This window comes from Aphelocoma coerulescens, chromosome 2 (genome assembly GCF_041296385.1).
Source record: "Aphelocoma coerulescens isolate FSJ_1873_10779 chromosome 2, UR_Acoe_1.0, whole genome shotgun sequence".
NCBI lineage: Eukaryota > Metazoa > Chordata > Aves > Passeriformes > Corvidae > Aphelocoma > Aphelocoma coerulescens.
The window spans coordinates 123,349,347-123,374,905 of record NC_091015.1 but is presented as its reverse complement, the minus strand read 5'-3'; the positions used below and the strand labels follow the sequence as shown (position 1 = coordinate 123,374,905).

The window sequence follows — 25,559 nt, the reverse complement described above, 5'->3', positions numbered from 1 at the left end:
AACACCGTTTCTCCTCATCCGCTCACAACCCATCATTTTGCCTCATAACTTGACATCAAGCCTCTCCTGGATCATGCCAAAAGTCCTTGTCACCCAGTATCCCATCTGCAGCAGCCACACAAAGATGTCTGTGGAAGGTTTTCATACCAGGGCTCTCAGCTTTTCCCATGTCTGGAAGCCATTTCTCTGTGTTCAGTAACCCCAGTGCCTTGTTTTTCCATGTGCTTGGGCCTTGAAAAGCTACCTTGAAACTGTGCACACTCTACATGTTTGATAGCCTGCACTAGCAGCAGGCAGAGGCCAACCTTCCTGCCCAAAAGGTAAGAAGTGCAGATGGCTGTCAATGCACTCTGAGCTCACTGGAACTCAAAGGCCACCAGGAAGGAGAAGGGGCCAGCAGTGAAGACAGCCAACACCACTAGCTCTGCTACTGCAGTGCATGCTGAAGGAGTGATGCATTTTTGGGATGCCTCAAGGCCATAAACACTAACCATCACTCTCCTAGGGATAGCAGCTGATTTACTTAACTTTTTAAAAACTGATTTGCTGCTGCTAACTCTGACAAGCCTTAAACCTTTGATGGTGGACTATGGTCAAATTCCCAGGAAAGAAGGGAGCCTGGAAAAGATTGTACTGTCTTGTGAAGTCTAACCTAGCTCTAAGTATACACTGAGAGATGACACAGAAATACTTCCTTGTGGGTATGCAGGACACAGGCTGCACCATTGTTGTGGCAGGCTGGTTCATACTCATGGAGTCCAACATAATCAGCAAGGATTCACAGATACCATAAATCACAGAAGGGCAGCATGAGTATAATCCCTGTCATGCTGGCATTTCAGCATACTTGTGCTCTATTAGTCTTAGATAAGAAAATTACAGACTTTGCTTTTCCTTTTGAAGTCACAACAAGGCATCTCTCACACAGATAAGCGTCTGGGGATAGTTCCCCTCTCAGGGTTATCTAGTAGTCAGATACTAACCAGGACCTTCCATTAATTTGGGTGTGTACATTCCTCCCACCAGTCACTATTGTTTACAAAACACAGCTCCATTAGAAGTGACTGCCTTAATCTGATGGATGCTCTGCCAGCATTAACACATGCTGATAGCAGCTGAAGCCTTGGTACAAGAGTACGTCAAATTATGAGTGAGTCTCCATTATGAACCTATTCAAATAGACTCTTTACAGGACAAGCAGATCCGTGAAAGAAGTTTATATACAAACATTACACAGGGAAGTCAGGACTTCTGTGACACTATCCTGACTCTTACATCTTCTTCTGGATGTTAACAACTGCATGTTTGAACATGTTATAAAACCGAGGCTATTTTATGCCATGTTGTCTGGAAGCAAAAACTGATTAGAAGGGTTTGACTCAAAGCCCAGTAAATCTGTGGAGGGGATGCTGTTCTGCATCAAGTTATTACAGAATTTAGAGCACTTAACTGCAAGGCAGAATTCACATTTTTGTCAGAATCTTTAAGTGTTAGCAGTACACCAACTTTTTTTACATCTGCACCTTTCAGATATTCCTTGAAGCTGTTTGGGAAATCCCAGTCCTCATTCTATCTTTAAACTCTTTATTTGCAGTAGGAAAGCCAGTGTTTTCACTGGGGTAGCTGTTTGAATGAAGAAATAAAAAATACAGTAGAGTTCTTTATTTTAAGATTGCATAAACCCAAAAAGATACTCTATTAGAAAGTCATAAAAGTGGTGACCACTTAGAATTGCAGGATTGCTTAGAAGTAAATACACGTATTTTAAAATGTAGTGTAAAAGACAACCAATAGGTCCACACAAGCAGGTAGTCTGATGTCCTTGGAAATGTAATTAATGCAATGGCCCATCTGTCATGGTTGAGCATAGCCATGGTTCCTAGTTTGTATATTTATGTTTTTGAAGCAACTTTTACTATTAGTAAAACTAAACACACTGAGAGCATTTCCGGTCAAAGGCAGAACACATCAGTGGAAAACACAATATTGCAGCTGCAGGAAAACTCCAGGAGATGGAGTCAGCCTGGAAGCTCTGCAGGTCCACAGGCTTTGCAACCAAATTGGCTTATGACCAACTTGCTGATTTCACAAGCATGAGATAAATACGGGACCAATACCTCATCAAAAATACTTTTACTTTGAGAAAACATAAGGAGCACATGACAGTTTTTCCTGTATAAAATTAACTTCAGAATGTTCCAAATGGCATACAGATATTTACATGTGCATATATACATACTGCCAAACAGCGCAGTGTCTCCTGCTTTTACCACATAAACTTCAGGGAAAGCAAAGTAAACTTAAATGTTGCAGAGCTAAAGGGAGCTTCCTCTTGAGTTGTCACTGCCAAGGAAAGCTGCCATTACATAGCACTGTACCCGCCACTCGAGCTCTGGTACTGAAACCAGTAGAACCTCACACACACCAGGCTGATTTCTCTGTCTGTGAGTTCACAGACATGATTGTAAATACTTAACTGCACCTGTAAATCAGAAACTACAGATGTCTAAGGGCCATAAACTTTGCTGGTAAAGCTACTGACTAAATCTCTGGCTCTAAAGTTAAGGTAAGTCTTGGCTGTTTCTCATAAGTTAAATAAAGTGGAAAATGTACATGATGCAAATGCTTACTTGTCCAGGTCAGTGTAGACCCACACCAAATAATGGAATTTTTACAATGAAGTGACAAAAAAATTGCAGTTCTCAGCATTTTTGCTACTTGCTCTCTTTAACTGCTGTGGTAACATGCAAGTATTGATTGCTTAAGTTACAAATTCTCATAACCTGAAATTGTGACATCCCTTCAGGAGATCAACACACCACTGCCCTGAAGACACACTAGCTTTGGTGGCCTTGGCTTCTCAGGAAGGTTTCCTAGCAAGGCTCAGGAGGAGCTAGCATGCCCACAACACAATGGCAAACACACAATGAGAAATTGATTCCCCTTACAGGAGGACTTCAGATACACTCAGTAGCAGTTCAAAAACCTAACCTGTGCTTTGCAGGCTACCATGTATCACTAGATTTGGGACTTTTTCCCTGTTTTCCCACAATTATGCAGCTCTGCTTATGTGGCATTGTTACACTATCTGTATAATAAAAAGCAAAAACAAAAATAGCAAACCAGGAAAAAAAAATGTATTTCTCCCATCTTTCCACTTCAAAAGCATGCCTGCCAATGTAACATAACACCAAATTTCCTTACTTACTTCCTGGTCATATAATCCATATTTATACAAACTAGTGCAAATGAGTACATGTCATTCTGAAAGCTCCAGCAAATTTGGATCTCATGGAAAAGCCTGAGGATGCATGCAGACAGAAGGGTGTGGGACACTGCCACCCCTGCAAGGAGCCAGGCTATGAGCGAGTGTACTGCACTGTGCTGTATTTGGTGACCCTGGAAGACTTGCTCAGTGTGGCACTGGCAGGAGGTGGCCCTTGTAAGTCAGAGCCCATCAGATCAAGCGGGGAGTCTGTGATCAGCGTGTGCTCTTGCCTTCCTGAGCTGGCACCTGTTGCCTGTTCAGCTCTGCTCTGCAGCCTCGAGGCTGTCACCAGCCTTTCATTCAGCACCGTGCTGCGTTCCTCTGCCGAAGCGGGGAAGCTGAGCAAGCCCTGCTCGGCAGCGGGCACAAGCACCCTCTCTCGCTCCCTCACCACGACGTACTGGGAGTCAGGAAGATCCTGAACTGTCAGGGTTCCTGGCCCCACACCTGCTGACTTCACCATCCTCTCTGTAACCACCATGTTACTTCCATGGGGCAAATCAGGGATTTTCACCATTCCCTGAATGCTCGATGCAGGTGCCAGCACTCTCTCTGTCACCACTACGTTCTCCTTACGCTGGGGGTCTAAAAACACAGCGGCCGAGTGGGCAGGAGCCCCCCCAGAATAGGATGTTTCTGTCATGGTGACATTGGTCTCTGCATGGCCTGTGGGAAGGTGCAGGCCATTGTGCTGCCCAGAATGGGATGATGAAAAGGTTGTTTCTGTGACCACCTCCTTGGACAGGGTGCTTTCTCCCGTGCCACTGCCTGTGTGCATGGGTGGGATGGATTGGAAATGACTGCCTGAGGCAAAGGCTTGTTCAGAGCTGGAAGCATTTTGCTGATCTAAGAACTGCGACTTTACTTCACTGAGACCAAAACCTGATTCATTCTTGGAGCCACCATCTTTCATGTTGATCTGTCTGCCTATACATATTTCTGCTAGAGTTTTAAACTTGTCTCCTAAATCATCAAGAAAATGGTCATCAAGATCCCCCTCAATAAAGCTGCAGCAGCCGACGGAGCCGTGCGGGGAGCCTGATTCTCCCTGGGAATAAATCAGGAGACAGTCTTTTGCAGCTTGCTCTTCATCTTCATCCGCAAAAGAGACAGCTTTCTGCAGACAGAAAACAAAAGCAAGCAAAAGTTCATTAATGCCAGCTCTAGACTTAGTAATTTTGAAAAAGCAGAAATGCTTGGTCAAAAAGGTTGAAATAAAAAATTTAACTGAACCCACAGAAACTGTCAACCAAGTGAGGGTTGTACCTAACATGGTTTTTTTTCTTTTTCAAAATTAGTCTGAACTTGACAGCACACTTGATGAGAAGAAAAATCTGAGATTAAATTTAAAACCTTGGATACCATCACCTCATGCTGCTGTTCCTTCCAGTAAATGTGCCATTTGTGATACTGCTCCATATTCACAAAGAAATTGCTCTAGTTTTAGTTCAGTGAATGAACTTCACCTCTAAGGAGGTTTTTGTGGGAGAATGCCAAGACCATTTCTGAGAGTGTCCTAACATTTAAACAAACATTTAATGAGTACATGCTGACATGTTATCACCTACAGTGGCCCTTTTCACTAGTGCAGCCTACAGGATCACACCCAAGATGCCCAACAGGAAACAAATCAAAAAGTTAAATGGATTGGTAAAGTATGGATGCATAGTCCATCATGTAAATTCTTAGGCTCTATGCAGGCCATCTGGCAAAGAGGGCTCACGAGTTCTGGCTACAGGGTCAGCTCAATCTGAAAGCAGCATCTGCCATGGAGCTCCTGCAGTGCTGGCACAAATATCTATGTATGTGCTTGCATCAGCTCCAGCTCCAAAAGTGAAGACACCCAAATTCTCTGGGCCTGCTGAACCAGCTTTATCTAATATGGCTTCTGGCTTCTGCTCAGAACCACCTTTCTGCCACATTTGAAGTTCTGGACTGCAAATTAGCTCAGGCATCTGTGTAATGTGGTATATAGCCAGACCCAAATTGACTCTGCATGTTTAACTGCATTTGATCCTGGAAGTAGGCACATAATCCAAAATTCTGCCACAAAAATCAGCATATGAAACTATTTGGTTTGGTTACTTATCTGTTTCCCCATCCCTATAATCTGAGATACTTTAGCCTCCCAGAAGTTGTATGGATTCTGAGTATGATTTCCCTCCTTCAGACTTAATCAGGCAGTTATGATTAAAGTATGTCACAGAGTGGAAGAAAAATAGATTCCTACTGTTGCATCTGTTCACCCAGAAGACCAGTAGCTAGAGCACTCTGAGACATACAAGTACCTAAAGCTCAAATCCTTCCCTGGCCTGAGGTGGTGACTCAAATTCGCACAGCTACTCCCCTGCAAAACTGCATCAGCAGCCAGTTGTAGGGTGTGAAGATGTTTTGTTTGTACAGGTGATGGCACATGGAAGTCAAACTTTCACTACAAGGAGCTCACCAGCCAAGGGACTAATGATGTGCATAATGAGAAGAGAAATAGCTACAAGTAGGAACAACCTACTGGCCAATGATTAGGTCAGTAAAAAAAAAGAAAGGGGATTGCAACACGTGCCTCATACACTTTGGATGAATGGCCCTTTACCCAGGCTGCTGGGCAAACAGACAAGTCAGCATCACTTCCTACATCAGCTACTTTGAAAATACAGCCCCACCCACCGGTGTGACATCTTCGGCTTATCTTTCAAAAACTTGCTCCATAGTAAAACTTGCTCTGTAGCTGACTACTTTGCTCCATAGCTGTGACTCATGATGAGTCACAGGTGCCTCCCCAGAGACCAGTTTAGTGTGCTTAAGTCCTGAAGATTTAGATCACAGAGTCTTTCTCAGGGCTTTTTCCTGGGCAAGGCGCTCCTTTGCTATTGCTGAATATTCTGGATCCCACCCCAAATTCCTTCCTTGAGAGAAAGGTCTATTTGTGTGACACCTTGCAAGTACTCAGTGCTACGAGACTGAGCATTGTCACACTCCAAGTCCCACATGTGTGGCTAACCCAAAAATCCTTAATGCCCCCTACTGCACATGCACAATACCAGGACCGTTTATATCTACTTATCTACTCATCTGTTTGTCAAAACATGAACGATATTTCACAACGCTAAGTGTAAACACCAAAATACTGTTATTTTTGGGTCATATGCTTACGTCGTTGAAGTAGTCTCTTAAGAATTCTTCATTCATGGCTCCTGCTGCTCCCACAGCAACTCCTCCTCCAGACACAACTGTCTTGCTGTCTGTACCTGTCATGCCTTCAGCCGCTCCAGCTGCCATGGCTCCATAGTTGGCACCAGAAAGAAGACGCCTTTGCTCTTCCCATCTTTCCCTGGTAATAGTGCTGTGATGCTCTCCTACGTGAGAGGCAGAGCTACCTGCTCCTATTACAGTTTCTTCTCCGCTCATTCCTGCTGCCGCTGCTGCTCCAGCTGCTCCGGCTGCTGCTGCTGTTGCTGCTCCTCTCAAGTTCCCAAGTGCAGTGGGTGGAATGAAGCTTAGCACTGGCTACATAAGTAAGACAAATTAAAATGTGACATGAAAGCTTTGCTGTGTAGCACATGGAACTCACCAAACCAGCAGTGGGGCTGGGTGGGAACAGGGAGGGTGCTGTCCTACAACTTGTTTGAATTTGCACTTGTACATGTTGCTGCAAAGAGTAAAAGGCCTCCGAAAACAAGGTGCAGCTTCCACAAATGTACTGCCAAGAAGGTTCATGGAAATGTTTCTATAGATCATTGTTCACTTGAAATTCAGAGGATTGAAAATGAAAAAAAAACCCCAACAACAACAACAAAAAACCCACTAAAAAAAGGCTTGCAAAACTCTAGGGAGCTCAGCTGTTCCAAGAAAAACTCTGCCCCGTTTTCTTCAGACACAAAGTGCGGAAGTATGCACTGCCTGGCCCTCTCTTTTTTCCTAGCAGTTTGGCTTCCCTGTTAATTATCTTTTAACAAGAATTTGGTGTGAGCAGTGAGCATTGGCCCTAAATCAAAGTCTTTTACCTTCTGTTTCTGTTATTGCGCAAAAGCATGTCAGTGTCATGCCCTTTTTTTGAAAACCTTGTTTTGTAGCATAACAATAAAGGGCAAACTTCTCTTGGCATTTATTGTTCCCTCTGCAGATTTGCACCTTTTTCTGCCTTTTTCTTTTTTAATAAGGAATTTCCTCTGTTTAAAATAGGGAAGTAATTTAAAACAGTCCGAAACTTTAAACCAATGAAGGGAAACTCAGCATTACAACCCATCACTTTGCTGCTTTACCTTGCTCCCAAAGGGGTGCAGAGCATTCCAGGCTTGCAAATGCAAATGTTTCACTCTCTATTGGTTCAATGCTTTTCCCACAGTCCTGTCTTCTGCTCAGATATGATCAACATTTGCTTGATTGCTTTCCCTATACTTTGGGATTTAAATGCTATGGTTGCTTTTTCCTACAGCTGCTGGTGGAAGACATCTCCCACACATCCTTCACTGAGCCTCACAGGGTTAATTTTAGTTAATTTTCATGTGTTGTTAATATCTGTTGTAGAGCTTTGAAATATCCACCTGTAGTGTGGAAAAGGCCTCAAGTGCCAAACTGAGCACTGGGATAGAAATCAAAGAGAAAGGCTATTAGGGATACATGCCTTCTCCTCCGGAGCTGCTCCTTCACTGTTCCACTCACGCAACATTGCTTCGCTGTGGTCTGGTATGTCAGCAAATGTCTTTGCTCCACTGAATCCCTTTGCTCCCAAGCCACCAGGACACAGCAGCAGTAACAGTGGAACAACTACAGGGAAACAGAAGGTAGCCATTAACTATGTGATTATTAGGGCCTAAGAATGCTAACAGCCACTGTTAAGTTTGGTCAGCTCCCATACCCAAATGTATTTTCAATGAGCTAGTGATCAGCATGAGGGCTGACAAGGACTGAAGACAGGTTCCCATATAGTCAAGGCATTTCCTAGAAGCATATGCCAGGCCAGTTTCCTGGAGAGCAAACTGACAACACGTCAGGGCCTGAATCTTGCAGATGACCACACATGTATGTAGTTATGCTTCTATCAAAGATCTCATATACCAAATCCAAGCCCTGGCTATCACTGTACAACCTCAGCATTTCTAACTCCTCCTCTTCTTTTACTACTAGATAACAACACGGTGTCATGTAAATTCCACCTCACCACTCCCTTGACATGCCTAGAGCATTGCCTGGGGGACTCAAAATAATCCAGTTTCAGAAACAGAGAATATTATTCCTGTGTCATGAACTTTGTTTTATCACAGTTAGATTGCTGCCAGCACAAGCAATAAACTACTGGGAGTTTAAATGCAGCACTGCTACACCTGGCCATACCATAACTACAAATATTCTTCTCTTATTTCTCTTCTATTTTATCTCACCAAAGAACAATGTCACATGCTGCTCTGAGTAAGGCAGTGAACCTGCAGTGACAGAAAAGAGAGTGGAGAATGTGCTGTGGTTTGAGTAGGAAGAGCTAGGGTTCACCTGGGGACATGTGGGAATACCAAAAGCATTCCCCACTGCTTTGCCACCTGTTATTTACAGCACCATAAACAAATATTAAATGTTGTTCACATCAATTTTAAAATGCACAGCTTGAAATCCTTTGAGGGTGAAATGCTGATATAACCAAAATTATTTGGGGATCTGCCATGACTTCACACAAGACTAGGAATTTACACAGAATGTATCAAGATGATAAAACCTGGGAGCTGGACTGTTTCTTTCCTGATGCTTTGCAGACCACATTTACAGTGCTTCTGAGATAATACAAAAGAATTACTTACGCAGCAGAAGTAAAAATGCCAAGATGATTAGTGCAACCGCTGCTGGTCCCAGACCCACCGACTTCGCGCCAATAAACTTCTCTTGGCATACTCCATCATCTGCACACTCACAAACAGTCAGCTGCAGTGACTGTGGCACAGCACAGCTGACCCCTTGGAAGTCTTTTATTAGCATGGGAACTTCAGTTCTGCCTGGCTTCAGGTTTTGTGGTACCAACTGTACGCTGGTGTCTGAGGCAGGAGTGGGGAGAGGTTAAAAAAAAAGACAAGAAGTGAGCAGAGAGAAAATTGACTCCTGTAAACTAACTAAAATACAGCTGCTACAGTCTTCCAACCAACCCCCTCCAGTTAAGCCCAGCCAGTGCAATGGAATTGAGTTTAATTAGCTGCTGCTACAGTATATGTGCTTTTATCAAGTAATTTATGCTGGTAAGCAGGCAGCCATGCTCACCTACAGCCTCAGACAATTGTTACGTTTCACACGACCAGAGACTTCACATGGAAGACAGCCCAGTCACCTGTACAGCATCAGCCACATCACCTGGATAGATAAAGGCTGAACTCACAAAAAAGCAGCTTCAGTCTTGAGGAGATTAATGTGTTGTAGGCCACAGACAGAGATTAGGAGCCAACAAAAAACCTGCTCCTGCAGCTGTGTCATGTCAAGGACTAACTAGGCAGAAGATCACAGAATGATTAAGGTTGGGAGGGACCACAGTGGGGCATCTAGTCCAACCTTCCTGCTCAAGCAGGGTCATCCTACAGCACATGACACAGGATAACGTCCAGACAGTTCTTGAATATCTCCAGTGAGGGAGACTCCACAAGCTCTCCGGGCAAACTGTTCCAGAGCACGGTAACTGCACTGTAAAGAAGTTCCTCCTTGTATTCAGGTGGAACTTCCTGTGACTCAGTTTCTGCCCAGTGCCTCATGTCCTATTGCTTGGCACCACCGAGAAGAGCTCGGCTCCATCTTCTCGGCACCCTCCCTTCATCAGATACTTATAGATTAGGTCTCCTCTCAGTTTTCTCTTCTCAAGGCTGAGCAGGCCCAGCCCACTCAGCCTGGCCTCGTAAGAGAGATGCTCCAACCCCTTAATTATCTTTGTTCCCCTCTGCTGGATGCTCCAGGAGCTCTGTGTCTCTCTTACATCAAGGAGCCAGAACCGGACACAGCACTCCAGACGTGCCTCACAAGGGCTGAGTAGAGGGGCAGGATGACCTCCCTCAACCTGCTGGCAATGCTGTTCCTAATGCACCCCAGGACACCATCGACCCTTTTGGCCACAAGGACACACTGCTGGCTCCTGGACAGCTTGTCGTCTATGCCCAGATAATGCATCACTGCCTGTTTTTCATGAGAAGATGGGGATAGCTTGATTCCAGCGTTATTCATGAAATCCTGGTCACCACACATGGTGCATCAAGCCAGGCAAAGATAGTCCAGCTGAGGGAAGCAACAGAGCCCTAAGGCCATGACTGGGCTTTTATAACCTTTAGAGAGAAGGGAGCAGAATGCAAATGATGTTCTTAACACCTAACTCCATATATAGGGTTGTTTTTTTGGTCTGATTCAGCCAAACTGTCAGTTTGACTGGAATTAATAAATTACAACCTTAGGACTTCAAAGAACTGAAAGTAATTAAAAATACATTTTCTTACCATTTCCAGATGCAATTATCCATTTTTCTGCTGTCCCTTGTGGCTCATCAATGACAGTAAAGCTGAAGGGATAACTGTTTGGGTAACCATCCAAATCACGAGCTGTAACATCAACTAGTTTTGTATCTGAACACACTGTCTGCACAGGGTTCACAATAACTGGGCAGTTATCGTTTTCATCTTTAACTTGAATGACAACTGTGCCAGTGACTGTTTTCTTTGGGGAATCTAGGATTTTAAAATATGAAAGATTAAATTGATCTGTGCACAAAAACTTATCTTAAAATAAAAAAACTTAGTATTTTCCAAAACACCAACGTTGCTGAAGTAAGTTTAAAGAGATCTTCCTGGAGCTTATGAGAGCAGTGATTCATCCCCAGTGTTAATAAATATATTGACCAAGTTCTTCTGAAGGCAAGTCGTTTTATTACTTTAACTTGAAAAAAAAAATCCTATATGGTTACAGAGTAAGGTGCAGAGTATAAATGAAAAATTCTACTTAGATACACAGGAAGTTCAGGCAGTCTCTCTTGCTTAGCATTCAAGAAAACTTAGGACTATGAAGTCTGATGATAGGCATACTGAGATATTGGCAATTCCCACCTTGACAACAGATTTTCCTATCAGACCTATTTTTGAAAACTTTTTTATAAAAGTTCATCTCCATCTAGTCAAACGGGAGAAACAGACACTGTGGGAACCCATTCCAAAAAATGACTTGCCCGTGTTTCTCCTTTGAACACCAAGACTGCACTTGGTGCCTAACTTTAGAAATAGGTAGGTTAAACCAACTACCCTCGTAGATAGGCAAACAAACCATTTTGTGTGAAAACAGAACCCTCTCAACTTACCAGTAGTTACACCCAACATGGTGATAGTGTAGGTACCATTTACTACATGAGGTGATTCGTAATCAAGATTTTTAGCAAGTCGGATTTCACCTGTGACTGAGTCTACAGTGATCCAGTTTGCTGCATCTTTTCCTTTCATGTATCTGATGAAAATCACATGAAGATGAACACATTTATAACGAGGAAAACAATCATTTTGTTCAGTAGAAAAAGCAGCTTCACAGTACGTTTACTCGTCATTTAAAAGAGAGACCAAATCGCTAAATCTGAGGTCTGATGCTCCTGCCACTGTAATTGGTTACAACTATAAACCTACCCTGAATGTTGAGAGCTGCTTTTCCCTCTAAATCAAAGATTTAGGTATGGATACATTACAGAAAATATAATTAGGGAGCGAGACTCAAACAGGAGATGGAGCTGCACTGCGGGTCACCATCCTCTTCTCCTCCATCCATACTCCGAGCAAAAGCTGTGCCTTAACCACCCATGAGAAACTGTATTACAGGTATGGGGAAAGGGGTGTGCAACTTTGTTATGTGCCATTTGTAAAGGCCGTGGTGGTGGTTAAATAGCATTCTATCTGAAAAGCTATGATTCAAAACCCAAGCACAGACATGCAGACCCTGTCTGACTGATAAATGTTTCTGCATATATCTTCCTAATTTTACTGGAGACAATGAAATCAGTTTGGTAAATCTACTCTCAAAAGTAGACAGGTATGACAAATACATCATGCAAACACAGACAACTTCCGCCCAAACACGTCTCACCATATACAACAAAAGAAGGAAGATTTTCATATCACCTGTTTTCTGCATTATGGAACAATGAAGATGAGGATGTTTAAGGTGTGAATTAGCCTTAGTAGAAAATTATGGCCTTTGAAAATATTTCAGTACAACATGCAAATTTTTACAGTAAGATATGACTTCTGACATAGTCATTTATGATGGTTATAAAAAAATTCTTACGTAATATGTTCTGCTATTTTTCCAGTGTCTTCATCATAGGCTTGATACTGTCCAATAACCTGTTTTATCTGCAGTTTCTCACTTGCTTCAATAATTTTTGTGCCGCCAGGAAACACAGGGCCTTCCCGCACATTGATCACATTAATTTTGATTGGAATTGTTTCTGCTTTGTAACTGGGTTTAATCGACTTGTGGAACTCTGCTTTGTTTGTAACAACAACACCCAAGTTTAGGCTTTGCATTTTTTCATAATCCAGCTCCTAGAGCAATAAAGAAAATAATAAAAACCACCCAGAATTTGTCAGAATCTGATATCTAGACAACATGCATACATTTAATATTTAATAATACTACAGCATTCTTTTTTAGGCAATAAGGATGTAAATATTTAAGTAATATTTAAGCAATAAGTATGCTACAGTGGGAGGAAGTTTGTTAACCTGTTACTGTCACTCAATTTTAATGGATGACACCATAGCTATGGCTCTATATTATTGAATTAAATTACTTTAAGGTATGCGAAAGGAGTCCTACCCATATATTCTGCCTGTGCTTTCAGTGAATCAATGTTCAGTTACTTGGCTCTTCCAAATTTATGTGTTGTTTGTTTTTTTAAAAACAAAATCATTCACTTAATAATGCTCAATTTTTTTTTAAATTAATTAGCAGTTTTCAGATAAGGAAACCTGAGTATGAAATAAAGAAAGCTACTTAGTGCACTATGCATCTTCAGTTCTTGTGGACTAAAGAAAAGTGAAAATTATGAAATAGACATTTCCATTAATGGAAAATAATTTTGTCATCATTTCAACTTATGAAAATTCATAAAATAGTCTGTAGCCCACGGCTCATGGAACAGGTGTTGCCTGCAACATTATCAGTGGCCAGGGGAAATAAATTTATACTGAGATCATCAAGGACAGCAGAAACGTGAAAGTTTACAGCATGTTAGTACTGTTGCCCAAAGGGTAAGGGAACTTCTGCCCTACTAGATATATTTGAGATCACACAGAATGCAAATGGAAAAGCTTGACAAAATTATTATTTTGCATGGAATTACTGAATGCATTAAAAATGCGGCAAAGGAGGAGTATTCACGTATTTTACATATTGACTGAACTTTACATATTGACTGAATAAACCCAATTTGTCAAAGCAGATGGATAAATTATTCCACTATTTAAAGTAGAATCTCTAAAAACTATACTTACTTTCACAACAGTCAAAATTCCTTCATTTGTTTGGGTGTCTGTTACAATTTGGAAAAAACCATCTTCATTGCCAGAAACAAAAGTGAAGTTTGCCAGCCAGTTATCAGAAAACTCTTCATCTTTGTCAAATACTTTTATTCGCATAATTTCCACATTTGCTCTGTTTTCTTCAATGCTTCCTTCAAACTGTAATCCAAAGGAAAAAAAATCCACTATTGGAAAAGATATCATGGTTTACCTTATTTCACCAGTGCAATGGATTTTACACATTGTCTTACTATGGGACACTGGCAGGCATAGGAACATGCCAAAACCTGTGATAATTTTACTTACTGTATGACTTTCAACAACAGGCAGATTGTCATTGACATCCAAAATCTTGATTTCTAAAGAACACGTTGCAGCATTCCCACCTATTTCACCACCACGGTCCTTTGCTTCCACCACCAAAGAATAGCTACTTTGTGCCTGTCATGGTAAAAAAAAAAAAGGTGTTTAATACAGGCTAAGGATTGAAATTCTTCCTTTGCTAGATTATCTCTATTACATTTTGGTAATATCTGTTATGGTCAATTATAACTCCCCTCCAGTAGAAGTAAATCTCACACACAAGTATCTTGACAGATTCTGCAGGAGTAGAACTGAGGCTTTGAAAAGGATATGGGACTTTCCCATCTTCCACACAGAGTCAGACTGTACTTACACAGCAAAGGAAAAAATTCCAGTGGCCATGAACAGGGACACGACCAGTGACACCTGCATGTTAGGACATGGCTAGAGGCAGAGACATTTCCCTCAGCCACAGAACTAACATTCCCATCACCATCTGCTGGCCAGGGAAAACTCTGCAAGCCCCAGGTCGTGTCACTTGGTAATATGTGGCTTTCAATGCAGTTTCACAGTAGCACCCGTCCTAATTCTTTGCACTGCGATTTGCACAGCAGGCTACAAAAATGCAGATGCAATCAGCAGCTTTGCAGGTGGTGATCTAGGTTATCTTTGCCATACACCCCCCAGCAGAAAGAAATGATGCCTTGTTTTGTGTAAGTGCTGCTCTGGCTGCACAGGAGGGACAGAATGCAGCAGCCATCAGGCTGGTGCTATGCTAGGGAGGTGATGGGGGGACTACAGCCTTGATCCCATCACCTCCTCCTGCAATCCCTGAACGGCATGCATCAGCCAGACAAGGCTTTAATCCCAAGAGAAGTTAAAGGTAAGAGGGCCAGCTCTTCCCCCTGCAGGCAGGGCTGAGGGTGACACAATGGGCACCAGAAAACCACTACTAACCAAACATCAAAACGGTATTTTTACCTCTCTGTCAAGGTTTATTTTTGCTACTCGAACCTCGCCAGTATTCTTATCCATGCTGAATGCAGCACTAGGGCTTTGGGAAACAATCCTGAAAGCAATTTTGGAATTTAGGTTATTCGGCTCATCTGCATCTGTTGCATTTATCCTCATTACAATTGTACCTGGAAAATGCAAGCAAAATACAGCAGTTGCTTACACCACCATGCACTGGCAAATATCTTTATTGCAATGTCAAGGATAAGAGCATTTTTTTAGATACACCACACAATCTTCTGATGCTCTTGACTTTATTTATTTAACGCATAAAGTTAGAGAAATGTTCCTAAACTCAAAACATTAAAAGTATATGTTCTAGCCAACGAAAAGATTGTATCCACACACCTCTAACTCATAGAATTCAATGCATAAATTAAACAACAGGTTAAATTCTCTCAATAATTCTGACAGAAAAATGTAAATACCACACAGAGCAGTTGTACAAGCTTTTGAACGAGCTACATTTCCCTCACACACTATTCTCATGAAAGCACTGTTAATTTCTCTACTTGAACATTATTAAACATTAACATTAGCTGGAATTCATGCCAAGAGTCAATACATATGGCTGCTATTGACTTGAAAGATTGCTGAGGTTACTCAATGCCTCACCCAAGTGGATGGGCAAGAATTTGTCTCTTCTGATTACAGTGACATTGAAGTGGACACACTGCCAGGTATTTTTTAGGTTGTTTTATTCCAGCTTTTCTTATCATCTTGAAAATAATCTGTTGCTCTTATGTTTACTGACGTCAATAAGAAACTGGCCATTAAGTTGTTCAATGATTATAGCAGAGCCCTATGTGCTTACCAGCAAAGAACCTCATCCAGCCCACAGACAAAGCAGGGCTTTGGATGAGGATGGCAGAGTGAAGTCCCTCTTAAATAGGCTGTGACTACTAGGCCAGAAGACAGATCGCATTTCCTGTGTAATTACTGCTGAAGAACTCTGGTTCCTGGATTTGTGGTAGCTCTGACAACAAACCAAAGGAGCCACAAGAGGAAATACTGTTCTCTCTCATCCCTAGGGGGATGCTCTCCCTTAATCACACAACACAGCCTAGCCTAATAAAAACTTTCATTCACACATGGATAACCTAGCTTATGTCAGCGAGACAATGTGCCCTTGTTATTGCAGATATACTGCTGCAAAGTGCATATTCCCATGTCCCCTTGCATATCTTGGGAAAAACTAAAAGAAAAAAAAATTAAAGTTACCTGTTTCACTTAATTCTTCAATTGAACCAACAAAAACTTCATGTGAAAACACTGGGGAATTATCATTTATGTCCACAACTTTAATTGGGAGATCTATTGGCTCTTCCAGTTTTGCCCCATTCTTATCTAGTGCGTGGCCTCGGACCTGACAATACAGACAGAAACAATAAGCAAATCCAGTGACTGACTGTAACATATATAAATGCATATGCAAAATAGAAATATATCTATTACATAAAACAAAATCTAAGTAATCTAAGTATTATAAAAGCATATTATATATGCTTATAAATACAAACAGGTATACACACACTAATATCCAGAAACATATTATATATTATTTCAAGCAAACACATTTAAAGAAAATAAATAAAAAATGGACAGGAGGGTGGACCGGTAAAGAAAAAAATTAATTTTCAACTTACAAGCAGAATTGGAGTCTTCTCTCTGTCCACCCTTCCTGTTATGTTCAGGTCACCAGTCTTTCCATTGATAACAAATAATCCATAAGGGGGTTCTGTTACTCCTTGACCAGATATAGTGTAAGTTACTACTATCCCTGTATCTTCAAGATCTGAATGTATCTAAAAGTAATATAACAAATTAAATAGCAGTCAGTAAATAAAATCACATAAAAAAGGGCAACAAAATATTTTTACCATCTTGTAATGAACAAACAAAAAAAAAATATTTAACAAATTTCACTGCTGTCCTTTGACTGTGGAGATCTTGAGATGAATGCAGGAGGGGCTGCATGTTCTGTCTGAGAATTTGGTGCAGGGAGATGAGGAACATCTGGAGCAGGGAGTTTACCTGGGATGTCAGACCTAAGGTAGAAAATACGACCAGGACTGGAGAAGGGATTGGGTAGAGGAAAAAATGTCAGATCTGGAGATGAACACATAGAAGAGGCTGCAGAGACTAGAGATTATACCCTTTGCTGTCAGCAGATATACAAAACATCTGGAAAAGTGTGCATTGTGCCAGCATCACCATCAAGGGGCAACCCAAGCAGAGGGTAACAGCTTGCTACCACCTGTAGTAACTTTATATGCTAAATGGACAGGAGTGGTGAACTTAGGTTTCAACACTGGTGCAATATCACTCTTTCACAAGTTAAACCCCAGCTGAGTATGGGAGGTGGGGTGAAAAAACTCAAAGATAATGCATTCCCAAAAGTTTAATGAAAAATGGGGCTATGAAAAGATGAGAGACTGAGCCAAATCAGGCTTTAAAAGTAAAGGATGCAGAAGGAAATATATCAATGTTCAGCTGGCATTCAAGGGTCTTTTAAAATTAAAAAAATAGTTGTGCATGTGTTTAGGGCAGCCACACCCTTATTTTACATTTCCATCTCTATTTTTATGTGTATTGCATATTAACTCTTTTCTGGGCTTACTCTAGCAATTGGATTCTTATAGGAATTGTCCTCCTCCTCCCGTATGAAAGCTGGAGGGACTGTCCATTCTCGCTTCTGTCTGATTAGGCTGTTGGGATGAGACAACACGCCACTCCTGTAATTTCCATTATAAACCTGTGCAAAGACAAGATGGAATGTCAGCATTGCATTTAGTCATTTCAGATAAATGCTTTATTGCTGCTGTAGCCAAGACTTCTGAATAACATTTGCTCTTTCAATAGCTAGTAACTTCAAAATCATGGAGCAGCATCAGCCTCCTGAGTCACAATCTAAGAGCTATACAGTCCTCAAGCTGGTTGAAGAGGAAAACGACACTGGTCTTTTCATCAATGCAGAATTAGGTAAGACAGGCTTTAAATATATGTGCAAGTTTCCATGACCAGTGGTTGGTGAAAATACACCTGCTCTGGAAGATTTAAATGCTTGTCATCAGATGTGGGAAGAAGTTTTGAACTAAGGCTGTTTTGAGCCACCAATTCTGCCTTACCACTGTGTTTATCTTCCCACCAATACTGCCTTGCATATTCAACCTTCTCTCTGAAATAGAATGCATGGAAGAGCAGGCCATGTATACTCAACCCACCCAATGTCTCTGCTATCCTTGTGCAAGCTCCCCTCATTCTCACTCTGCATGACACCCCTCATCCTTTTGTCCACCTTAGTCTCTACTGTCTCTGTTGACTCCCAGATTAACATAGTCAATAAAATAGTGGTTGCTTTCATTTACTGAGGTCAAAAAAGCTATCTACAAATTCAGTGGTTTAGGGGAAGTTTCTCAAAGCTCGAAGCCACTCCGTGTGATGGATGTAGGAATCTATTCACTTACTTTTCAGTTTTCATTTCTTTATTCACTATGCAGCTTTCACATTTCAGAAAATGGTAGAATTCAAGACATTTATCAACTGAAGAAAGGCATGGCTTTGACACTCTGCTCAGAGAACCCCTCTTTAGGCACCGATAAAGAAAAAGTTTGCCATTATATCCTACCTTCACGTAGAGCCCATCTCCGTAATTCAAACAGATCTGCAATGGAAATTATGATAATCATTATTAATTCTATGTCACTTTAGTAGTACTAAAACTTAACTTTTGTGACCTCCTTTGTAAGAGCAACAAAGCCATAAGGAAGAAGGCTTCTGACCTCTATAAATCAGTACTTATTATTTACCCATAACAGCTTCTGAAAAATTCACCCATAACCATTGACATTAAAAACATACACTCTATGTAATAATTAATTTTGGCACCTTTTTCCTAGCAGGAAACAGGTTATAAGCAATTAGTATTTTTTTCTAATAAATTCAGACTTCACAGTAATTTTTAAACAACTCTTTTTTGAGTCCTGCACAATGCTTCACTAGTCTGAAACGATGAGGATGTGCCATTGATGGAATCAAGCGTTGGCTGCCGGCAGCACTTTGGAGAAGCTCCCTCTTCTGGGCAAACCTTGGATTTGTGGCTGTGGCGGGTTACCAATCACATCAGAGAAAAAAATTGGATAAATAGTGTTTAAAGGCAAGGACTAACCCAAACATCTGCTGAAGTGTACGTGACAGAAGCAGCTCTCACTCAGCACCTTGCTGGGAGGAAAAATGGCACCACTTATTTAAACAAGGCAGAAGTGCTTGCTCTGACAAAACCTTACAGGCCAATGTTCAGTATTGGGACTGCCCACCCCTTCACGCACCAGGACAGCTATGCACGTCCTTGAATGACTCAGTTAGGTGACAAATCCGGGCTGGAAGAAGCCAACTTATCAGAGACCCCACATTTATGTCCACTCTCCAGGCACCAAAGACTCTGCAAGTAACAACACCCCTCAAACTGCAAAAAATGTAGGTATTGGGAAACAGCAACAATAAAAAGTAGGCTTTTACAACACGGGAGACCTACAAATCAAGTTTTTGAGCTTTGCACAGGTAGCAAATACTGTTATCGTTCTGAAAACAATTACTACTTATATTTTGCAACTTAGGTGATTTTTTTAGGCATACTACTGCCTAAGGCAAAGTAGGTTCAGAAAAGGTGGTTTTCTACTCAAATAAGTCAGTCTTTGACTGGTTTCTAGTCTGTTGACTGGGCTCTCCCTATTCCTCCCTCTGACTCAGCCTTGATTACTGGATTGATGACAGCTTTTTTTTTTTTTAAAGATTTTATCTCTTCCCCACACAATCCAGCAGACTGTGTTGAGCAATACAGCAGATTTCTGTTTCAACTTGTTCAACAAAACTGTTTTTCAAATGGTATTTTTCCAATGTATATATTCTGAAGACAAAAATGATCAAGCAGTTAGTTTCCTAATGGATATGCATTGTAAAGGGTACAGGATCTCACACACCAAGTTGTTTTCATGTATGTTCTTAGTCTTACTTGATTTTATAAATTGTATGGATTTTCAAAATTTATTTTCATGACTAATGAGATTCCACCAGCAAGACTGACAGGAGAATTTTGCTTTATAGTCAAGGTTTTCCAACAGAAGCTGCAACTCTTTTGGAAGGTGAATAACTGTCAAGATGTCATCAGAAACATCCTTAGTTGCTCTAACTGGTAAACTGGGGGGAAAAGTGCTTCTGCCTCAATACTGAATGGGGACAAGAGGCATATGATGAGAAGTTTCCTTGTATTGGAAACCTGAGAACCCAGTATAAACAAAAGTGTCTGAAGACCAAGAATAAGCAGATCTTCCACTGAGGTGTGTACCAAAAACGTGTAAAAAAATCCATTAGTCATTATAGACAGAAAATCTTTCATTAAGATAAGTAAAAATCAATTTGTTTGCATAGTAGCGAATGTCCCTCAAAACATTCTGGATTAATGCTAAGACAGTAAAAAATACTTTTGCTCTTGTATTACTCAATCCACAGCCCACAGGTAGCCTCACAAGGGACATAGAAGACATCTACAAAAAATGTTTAAGAATGACGATTTTATTCACAAGATGCATAAATACAAGGGGAACAAATATATAAAGGGATCCTGCCTTTTTACCAAAATTTTTCAAAGGTTCCAAAAATTTTGAATAGGGGGAAAAGCACTTTTCAGGGACATTTTCGTCAAGGGCAAATGAAATGTCAGAATTTAGCACCCATTGAACATGTGAATTCCACCCCCCCCTTTTATTTTTTTTAATATCTTACAACTGCCTTCTGTTAAATGGCTCAGAGTAGGAAACCTCTGCTATTTGCTGTGGGACATAGCCTTGGCTCAAAAACCAGACATCTACTGATGACACCTGTTGATGACAGAGCTGGGAACACATTGTCAGAAGAAAACTGGGTGGTTACAAAAAAAAGGTCTGAGGCCTGAAGTAATGAAATTGGAATGAAATACTACAGGAAAGCAACAGGAATAGGCAAGTGGCCATGGGAAAGAAGGGAGTGACTGCCATGTATAGGGAGTACAAGGCTGCTCTTGCCCAAATCCCTGCTCATCTATAGTCAGGAAGTGACTAAAAGACAGATTTCCAACACAAAGCTCAGATTTAAGCTGTAAAGCTATAAAGACTGAGAAACCAAGAAGGTACGTGTCTGTATTTGCTACACCATGAAACAGTAATGCCTAGAAATGTGGTCCTTTCCATGTGCTGTGTGTTAGGAGATTTGGAGCTTGCACCTCCTGTGAGTCAGTTTGGTGTTGAAGACAACATGTGAAGACTTTAGAGAAGCAAGCAGGGGAGACCATCCAAGGTCATCTACTAGTACACCTCCTGGCCCAGGGGAAAGACAAACTACACTCAAGTGCTTCCTGACAACTGTTTATCCTGTTCGTAAAAATGAGGGATGGAGATCCCTCAGCCTCACTAACCTAAGGGGGTGCCTAGATAGTCCTACAGATGAAAAGTCTTTGTTAACTTTTATCTTCATTTTGTTATCCTAATTTTTAGCTCCTTGCAAGTTGACCATACTGCTGCTTGCGTGAGATTCAGAGTAAGGCACACGAATTTACATATCTAAATGAAAGCTAAGTGCCTAAACTTTCATTATGATCAGCCGAAATACAGCCAATATCAACAGAGATCAGAGTGCTGTTCAACTTGCCCCCAAACCAGCTCAAATCTATTTCTCTCTGGGCTCTACTAGTTGTAAGTATGCTCAGTTTGAAAACCCAGCACAGGAGGATTTGTAGAGCAAAGCGTTTGATGAAGAGAACCCAGCACCATGCAACCCATGTTTTGATGGATCCTTCAGACCAGAATTAGCTTGGTCCCACAGATCCCCGCATCTACACGCAGATGGATGAATCTCCCAATGTGGTTTCACCCAGGGGGGATACGATTCACATACTCTTGAGATTTGCTTCAGAAGTACAATTTAATCCAACCAAACAGGTGCACTCAGCATCCACTGCACCTCCATTTTCCATAACAGAAACTTAAACACCTATATTGAGTTGTCTTAGCCTCAAACCCAATCTCCTTCTTTGTCATGTTGACAATGCTCTCATTGGTATGGTGCAATTCCCTTTTTTTCACAATTCCCTTTTCTTCTACCCTTCATGTATCTGCAAACTTATCAAACATCTTACTCATTGTCTTTTCTCACACACCAGTTCTTTAATTTCCCTTAAAAAAAATCGTAAAACAGGATTTCGTGACTTTAGATTGCATTTTGTTTTGGCTGTTCTGTAGTCTCTCGTGGACAGATTACTTTTTTCTGAAGTCTGGTATCAAAAGTAACACACCACTTCTGTTCAATAGGATGGATAAAATACTAGACCTTATATATTTCTAAGCTGCTTTCAGACCTCACCACAGCTGGGTTTTCCCTCCATTTTGGAACAATATTAAAATGTTGAATCAATCTACAGATGCTTGTAAATACTTCTACCACGTTTCAACGTGTTGCTGGCAACAGAAGCTAGGTTGCTTTGAATTAGCTCACCTCTGCATCATTTTGTGATGGTTTTTATTTAATTTCTTTCTATGACTTCTGAAAATTACCTGCTACTGGCTCTGACATTACAGTAGCGATCTAACATATTCAGGCCTGAATTTCATCATACCCAGCCTAAGTCTAACATCCCAAACATCAACGAAGTGCAGTCTAAGGAAGACATTCAGAGAAAAAAGTGTATTTTGCTACTCCCATAGCAAGAATCATACATCTCTGTCAACTATTCTTTCACTCAAATGCAGGAAGCTTTCTAAGACTTCTTCTGTTGAAGACATGGTGTCCATCCCCTTTAGAAATGACTGAGAAACCTCCCAGTCCAATAATCCTCAACAGCCGTGCCCGCCCGGCACCTCAATGGCTCTGGGTGTGTGACCTGGACGTGCTCCAAGTCAAGCCCAACCCTTTGGGTGCATCACCATTCAGCACAGCCGAACATTTCTGGAAAAGGGTCAGAGGCAGGCGCCTGGGGAAATCTGCCATAATCTCGGCGAGGTACCCAGGGATGATGATACAAGGATGCAACCTGCAGGCAGGGAGGGAGCACTGAGAGATACTTCCAGGAAAAACTGGGAGAGGAAGAACCTACCGTTCTTGATGCTTCTAAGGTAGAAGATGCTTTGAGAAGACATTACTTTTAGACTAGTTTTGTTTTTCAGTAGTTTCTTAAGATTCATAAGAAATAAATGACCCTATTCTAATACTCTCAAATAAGAAACTTGACTTTTTGCCACATGAATATCCAGATTAAACCCCAAAATTTCAAAACCCAGCAGTGCCTCTCTTTCTATTCTGACATCAGCCAACTAACGCAGCTTTATTCACTCTAATATTCTATCCGACAATGAGGCTTTTGGGCACCAAACTGAGTTGACTCTCAGTACATCATATACTGCCCCAGCCTTACCCAGAACTGAGGATGATGAGGATTGAGAAAAATAATGTTCTTCAGTCAAAACTAACAGCATCCTGAACCAGTGCAAGCCCACCAAAACAGACAATGGTGTGGCTTCAGGTATTGAAGAGAGAATACATAAAAACTTTTGTACAAGTGGCACTCCATGTTTTCCATCATTCTTTTGGACAAAACAAGGATAAAAACATTTTCCAACCAAACCCCAACTACTAGCTTGCTGTGAAAAACAGGTTTAATTGCTGCTGGCCAACTTGTGCACAACTGTATGTCTGTATCAAAGTTATCAGGCAACAGGTCTCCAGATAACAAATCTGATCTTGCAGGATACCGAGCTCAGGGAACAAGGTCCCGACCCCCAGCACCTTCTAGTCTGTCTAAGCAACAAGCCATTACTAATTCCTGCCCAGCTGCTCCGCAGCTCCCGGCACAGCCCAGGGCCTGGCCTCCAGCCTCACCTTTGTCTGAGTGGCGGCAGCCCGACTTCCGCAGGCATTCTGCCAGCCTGGAAAGGTGAAAAGCAAAAGAAAATGCCGCAGATACGACAAAGAGTTTGCCGTAAACCAGCTAGAAAGAACTAGAAAGCATCCGTCCAAATCCAACAAACCAAGCATTTTGGCGTCAGTTTGTTAAGACACAGTCATTGCGTTTGGCCTGAGAAAGTATTTTATAGGATAGGAGGTCTAAGGCTGATGGCTGAAAAATAGTGAGGGCAGGGCAGGAGAAAGCCTAAAGTGTCCTGGATTGTTACGAATTTTGTGTAATTTTTCTAAGGCTATAAAGACTTCCAAACTTTTTGATTCATCTTCCCTCCTGGCACTGTTCCCTCGAAAGGGAAACGCAGTTTACTAGTACACATACTATACTGAACATGAAAACAGCAAAAACGTGAACTTCTCACTGCGTTCCTGTTCCTCCCGCCGCCGCAGCAACCCCACCCATCCCGGACACCGTTCCTGTTGGGATTTTCTACCTCCACCTGCTTTCAGGCAGCGAACGGCGATGGCTTTTATGCAATTCCCAAAGAAAGAGAGAAAACCCGTTCCCAGCCACACGCAGCCGGCGTTGGGAGGGCCGCCAAGCCCCGACGGGAGCAGCCCTCCCCGGCGGCCGCACTCGGGACCGCAGCGGCGGTGCCCCCGCACTCACCAGCAGCGCCAGCAGCCGCACCGCCGCCGCGGGGCCCCGCGCCATGACCGCCAGCACGGGCTCAGCTCCTCCGGCCGCCCGCCACGGGAATGCCGGCCGCTCGTGGAGGGGGCACAAGTAGCCGCGGGTGGGTGGAGTGTGCCGGGCGGAACCCGCGCCGGGACGGGAAGGGATGGGACGGGACAAGGGGTGCCCGACCCCGAGCCCCGCCCCGCCCCGCCCCGCCCCGCCCGGCCCGGCCCGGCCCGGCCCGCGGCGGCGAGTCCCGTCCGCGCCCGCCGAGCTCCGCCCGCGGAGGCTGCACAGGGCAGCCCTCGGAGTGCCAGGCCTCAGCTTCCCCAGGGCTCCCAAAGTTTGCGGGCTGTTTTCCCCGCTTCCGCCGAGGAAGGCGAGCCGGAGCGCGCAGGAGACGCGCAGGGCAGCTGCGACAACAAACGGATACATTAACGAGTAATTGATGGGGGGAGCGCAGTCTCAGGGGAAAATAAAATTGTGGGCGTTTTTAAGGACACCCTTCCCTGTAATCCTCATTTTTATACGCTCCGGGCCATATCCTTCCTACTCCTATCTGGCAGAGATCTTTCCTTGATACAACTGATTAATTGGTGCTTACGAAGGCATAACTGATTCTTCGTGATGGCGAAACAATTAAATATGCTTTCTGTACGTCCTCTCTTCTTTGAGGCAGTCACCTAGTTAAATCTTTCCAGGATCACACTCAGTTGGGGTAAGTAACTTCCGAACTCGCTGGTTATGATACCGTTTGTGATACTTTTAGGGCTCAGAGAGGAGAACCAGCCTCATGGGAGTCTTTCCAATCACATTATGTACCTTCATTGCATGTTGCAACAATGCACGATAAATAATTCAA

General features: G+C 42.3%; 1 protein-coding gene across 1 annotated transcript; it reads right to left on the bottom strand.

The window, feature by feature from the left end:
• Positions 1-1,202: 1,202 nt before the first annotated feature.
• On the bottom strand, positions 1,203-24,857 carry LOC138105062 (desmoglein-2-like). Its single transcript, XM_069004660.1, has 15 exons — positions 24,689-24,857; positions 18,722-18,757; positions 17,714-17,848; positions 16,740-16,898; positions 16,315-16,459; positions 15,061-15,221; positions 14,083-14,217; positions 13,750-13,935; positions 12,539-12,798; positions 11,568-11,710; positions 10,717-10,944; positions 9,055-9,285; positions 7,890-8,032; positions 6,419-6,772; positions 1,203-4,385 (listed from the first exon to the last, which is right to left on the bottom strand). Exons 1-15 carry the CDS (start codon positions 24,731-24,733, stop codon positions 3,360-3,362), a joined length of 3,387 nt encoding a protein of 1,128 aa, XP_068860761.1. The 5' UTR covers positions 24,734-24,857; the 3' UTR covers positions 1,203-3,359.
• Positions 24,858-25,559: the final 702 nt, after the last annotated feature.

Bases quoted from the DNA above. Each gene is read 5' to 3' on its own strand.
- LOC138105062 (XM_069004660.1), bottom strand. From the start codon at position 24,733: ATGGCGCGGGGCCCCGCGGCGGCGGTGCGGCTGCTGGCGCTGCTG. The intron at 13,936-14,082 runs GTAAGTAAAATT...TTTGGATTACAG, and splicing joins CTGTTGTTGAAAGTCATACA to TTTGAAGGAAGCATTGAAGA. The intron at 10,945-11,567 runs GTAAGTTGAGAG...TTAAAATCCTAG, and splicing joins CATGTTGGGTGTAACTACTG to ATTCCCCAAAGAAAACAGTC.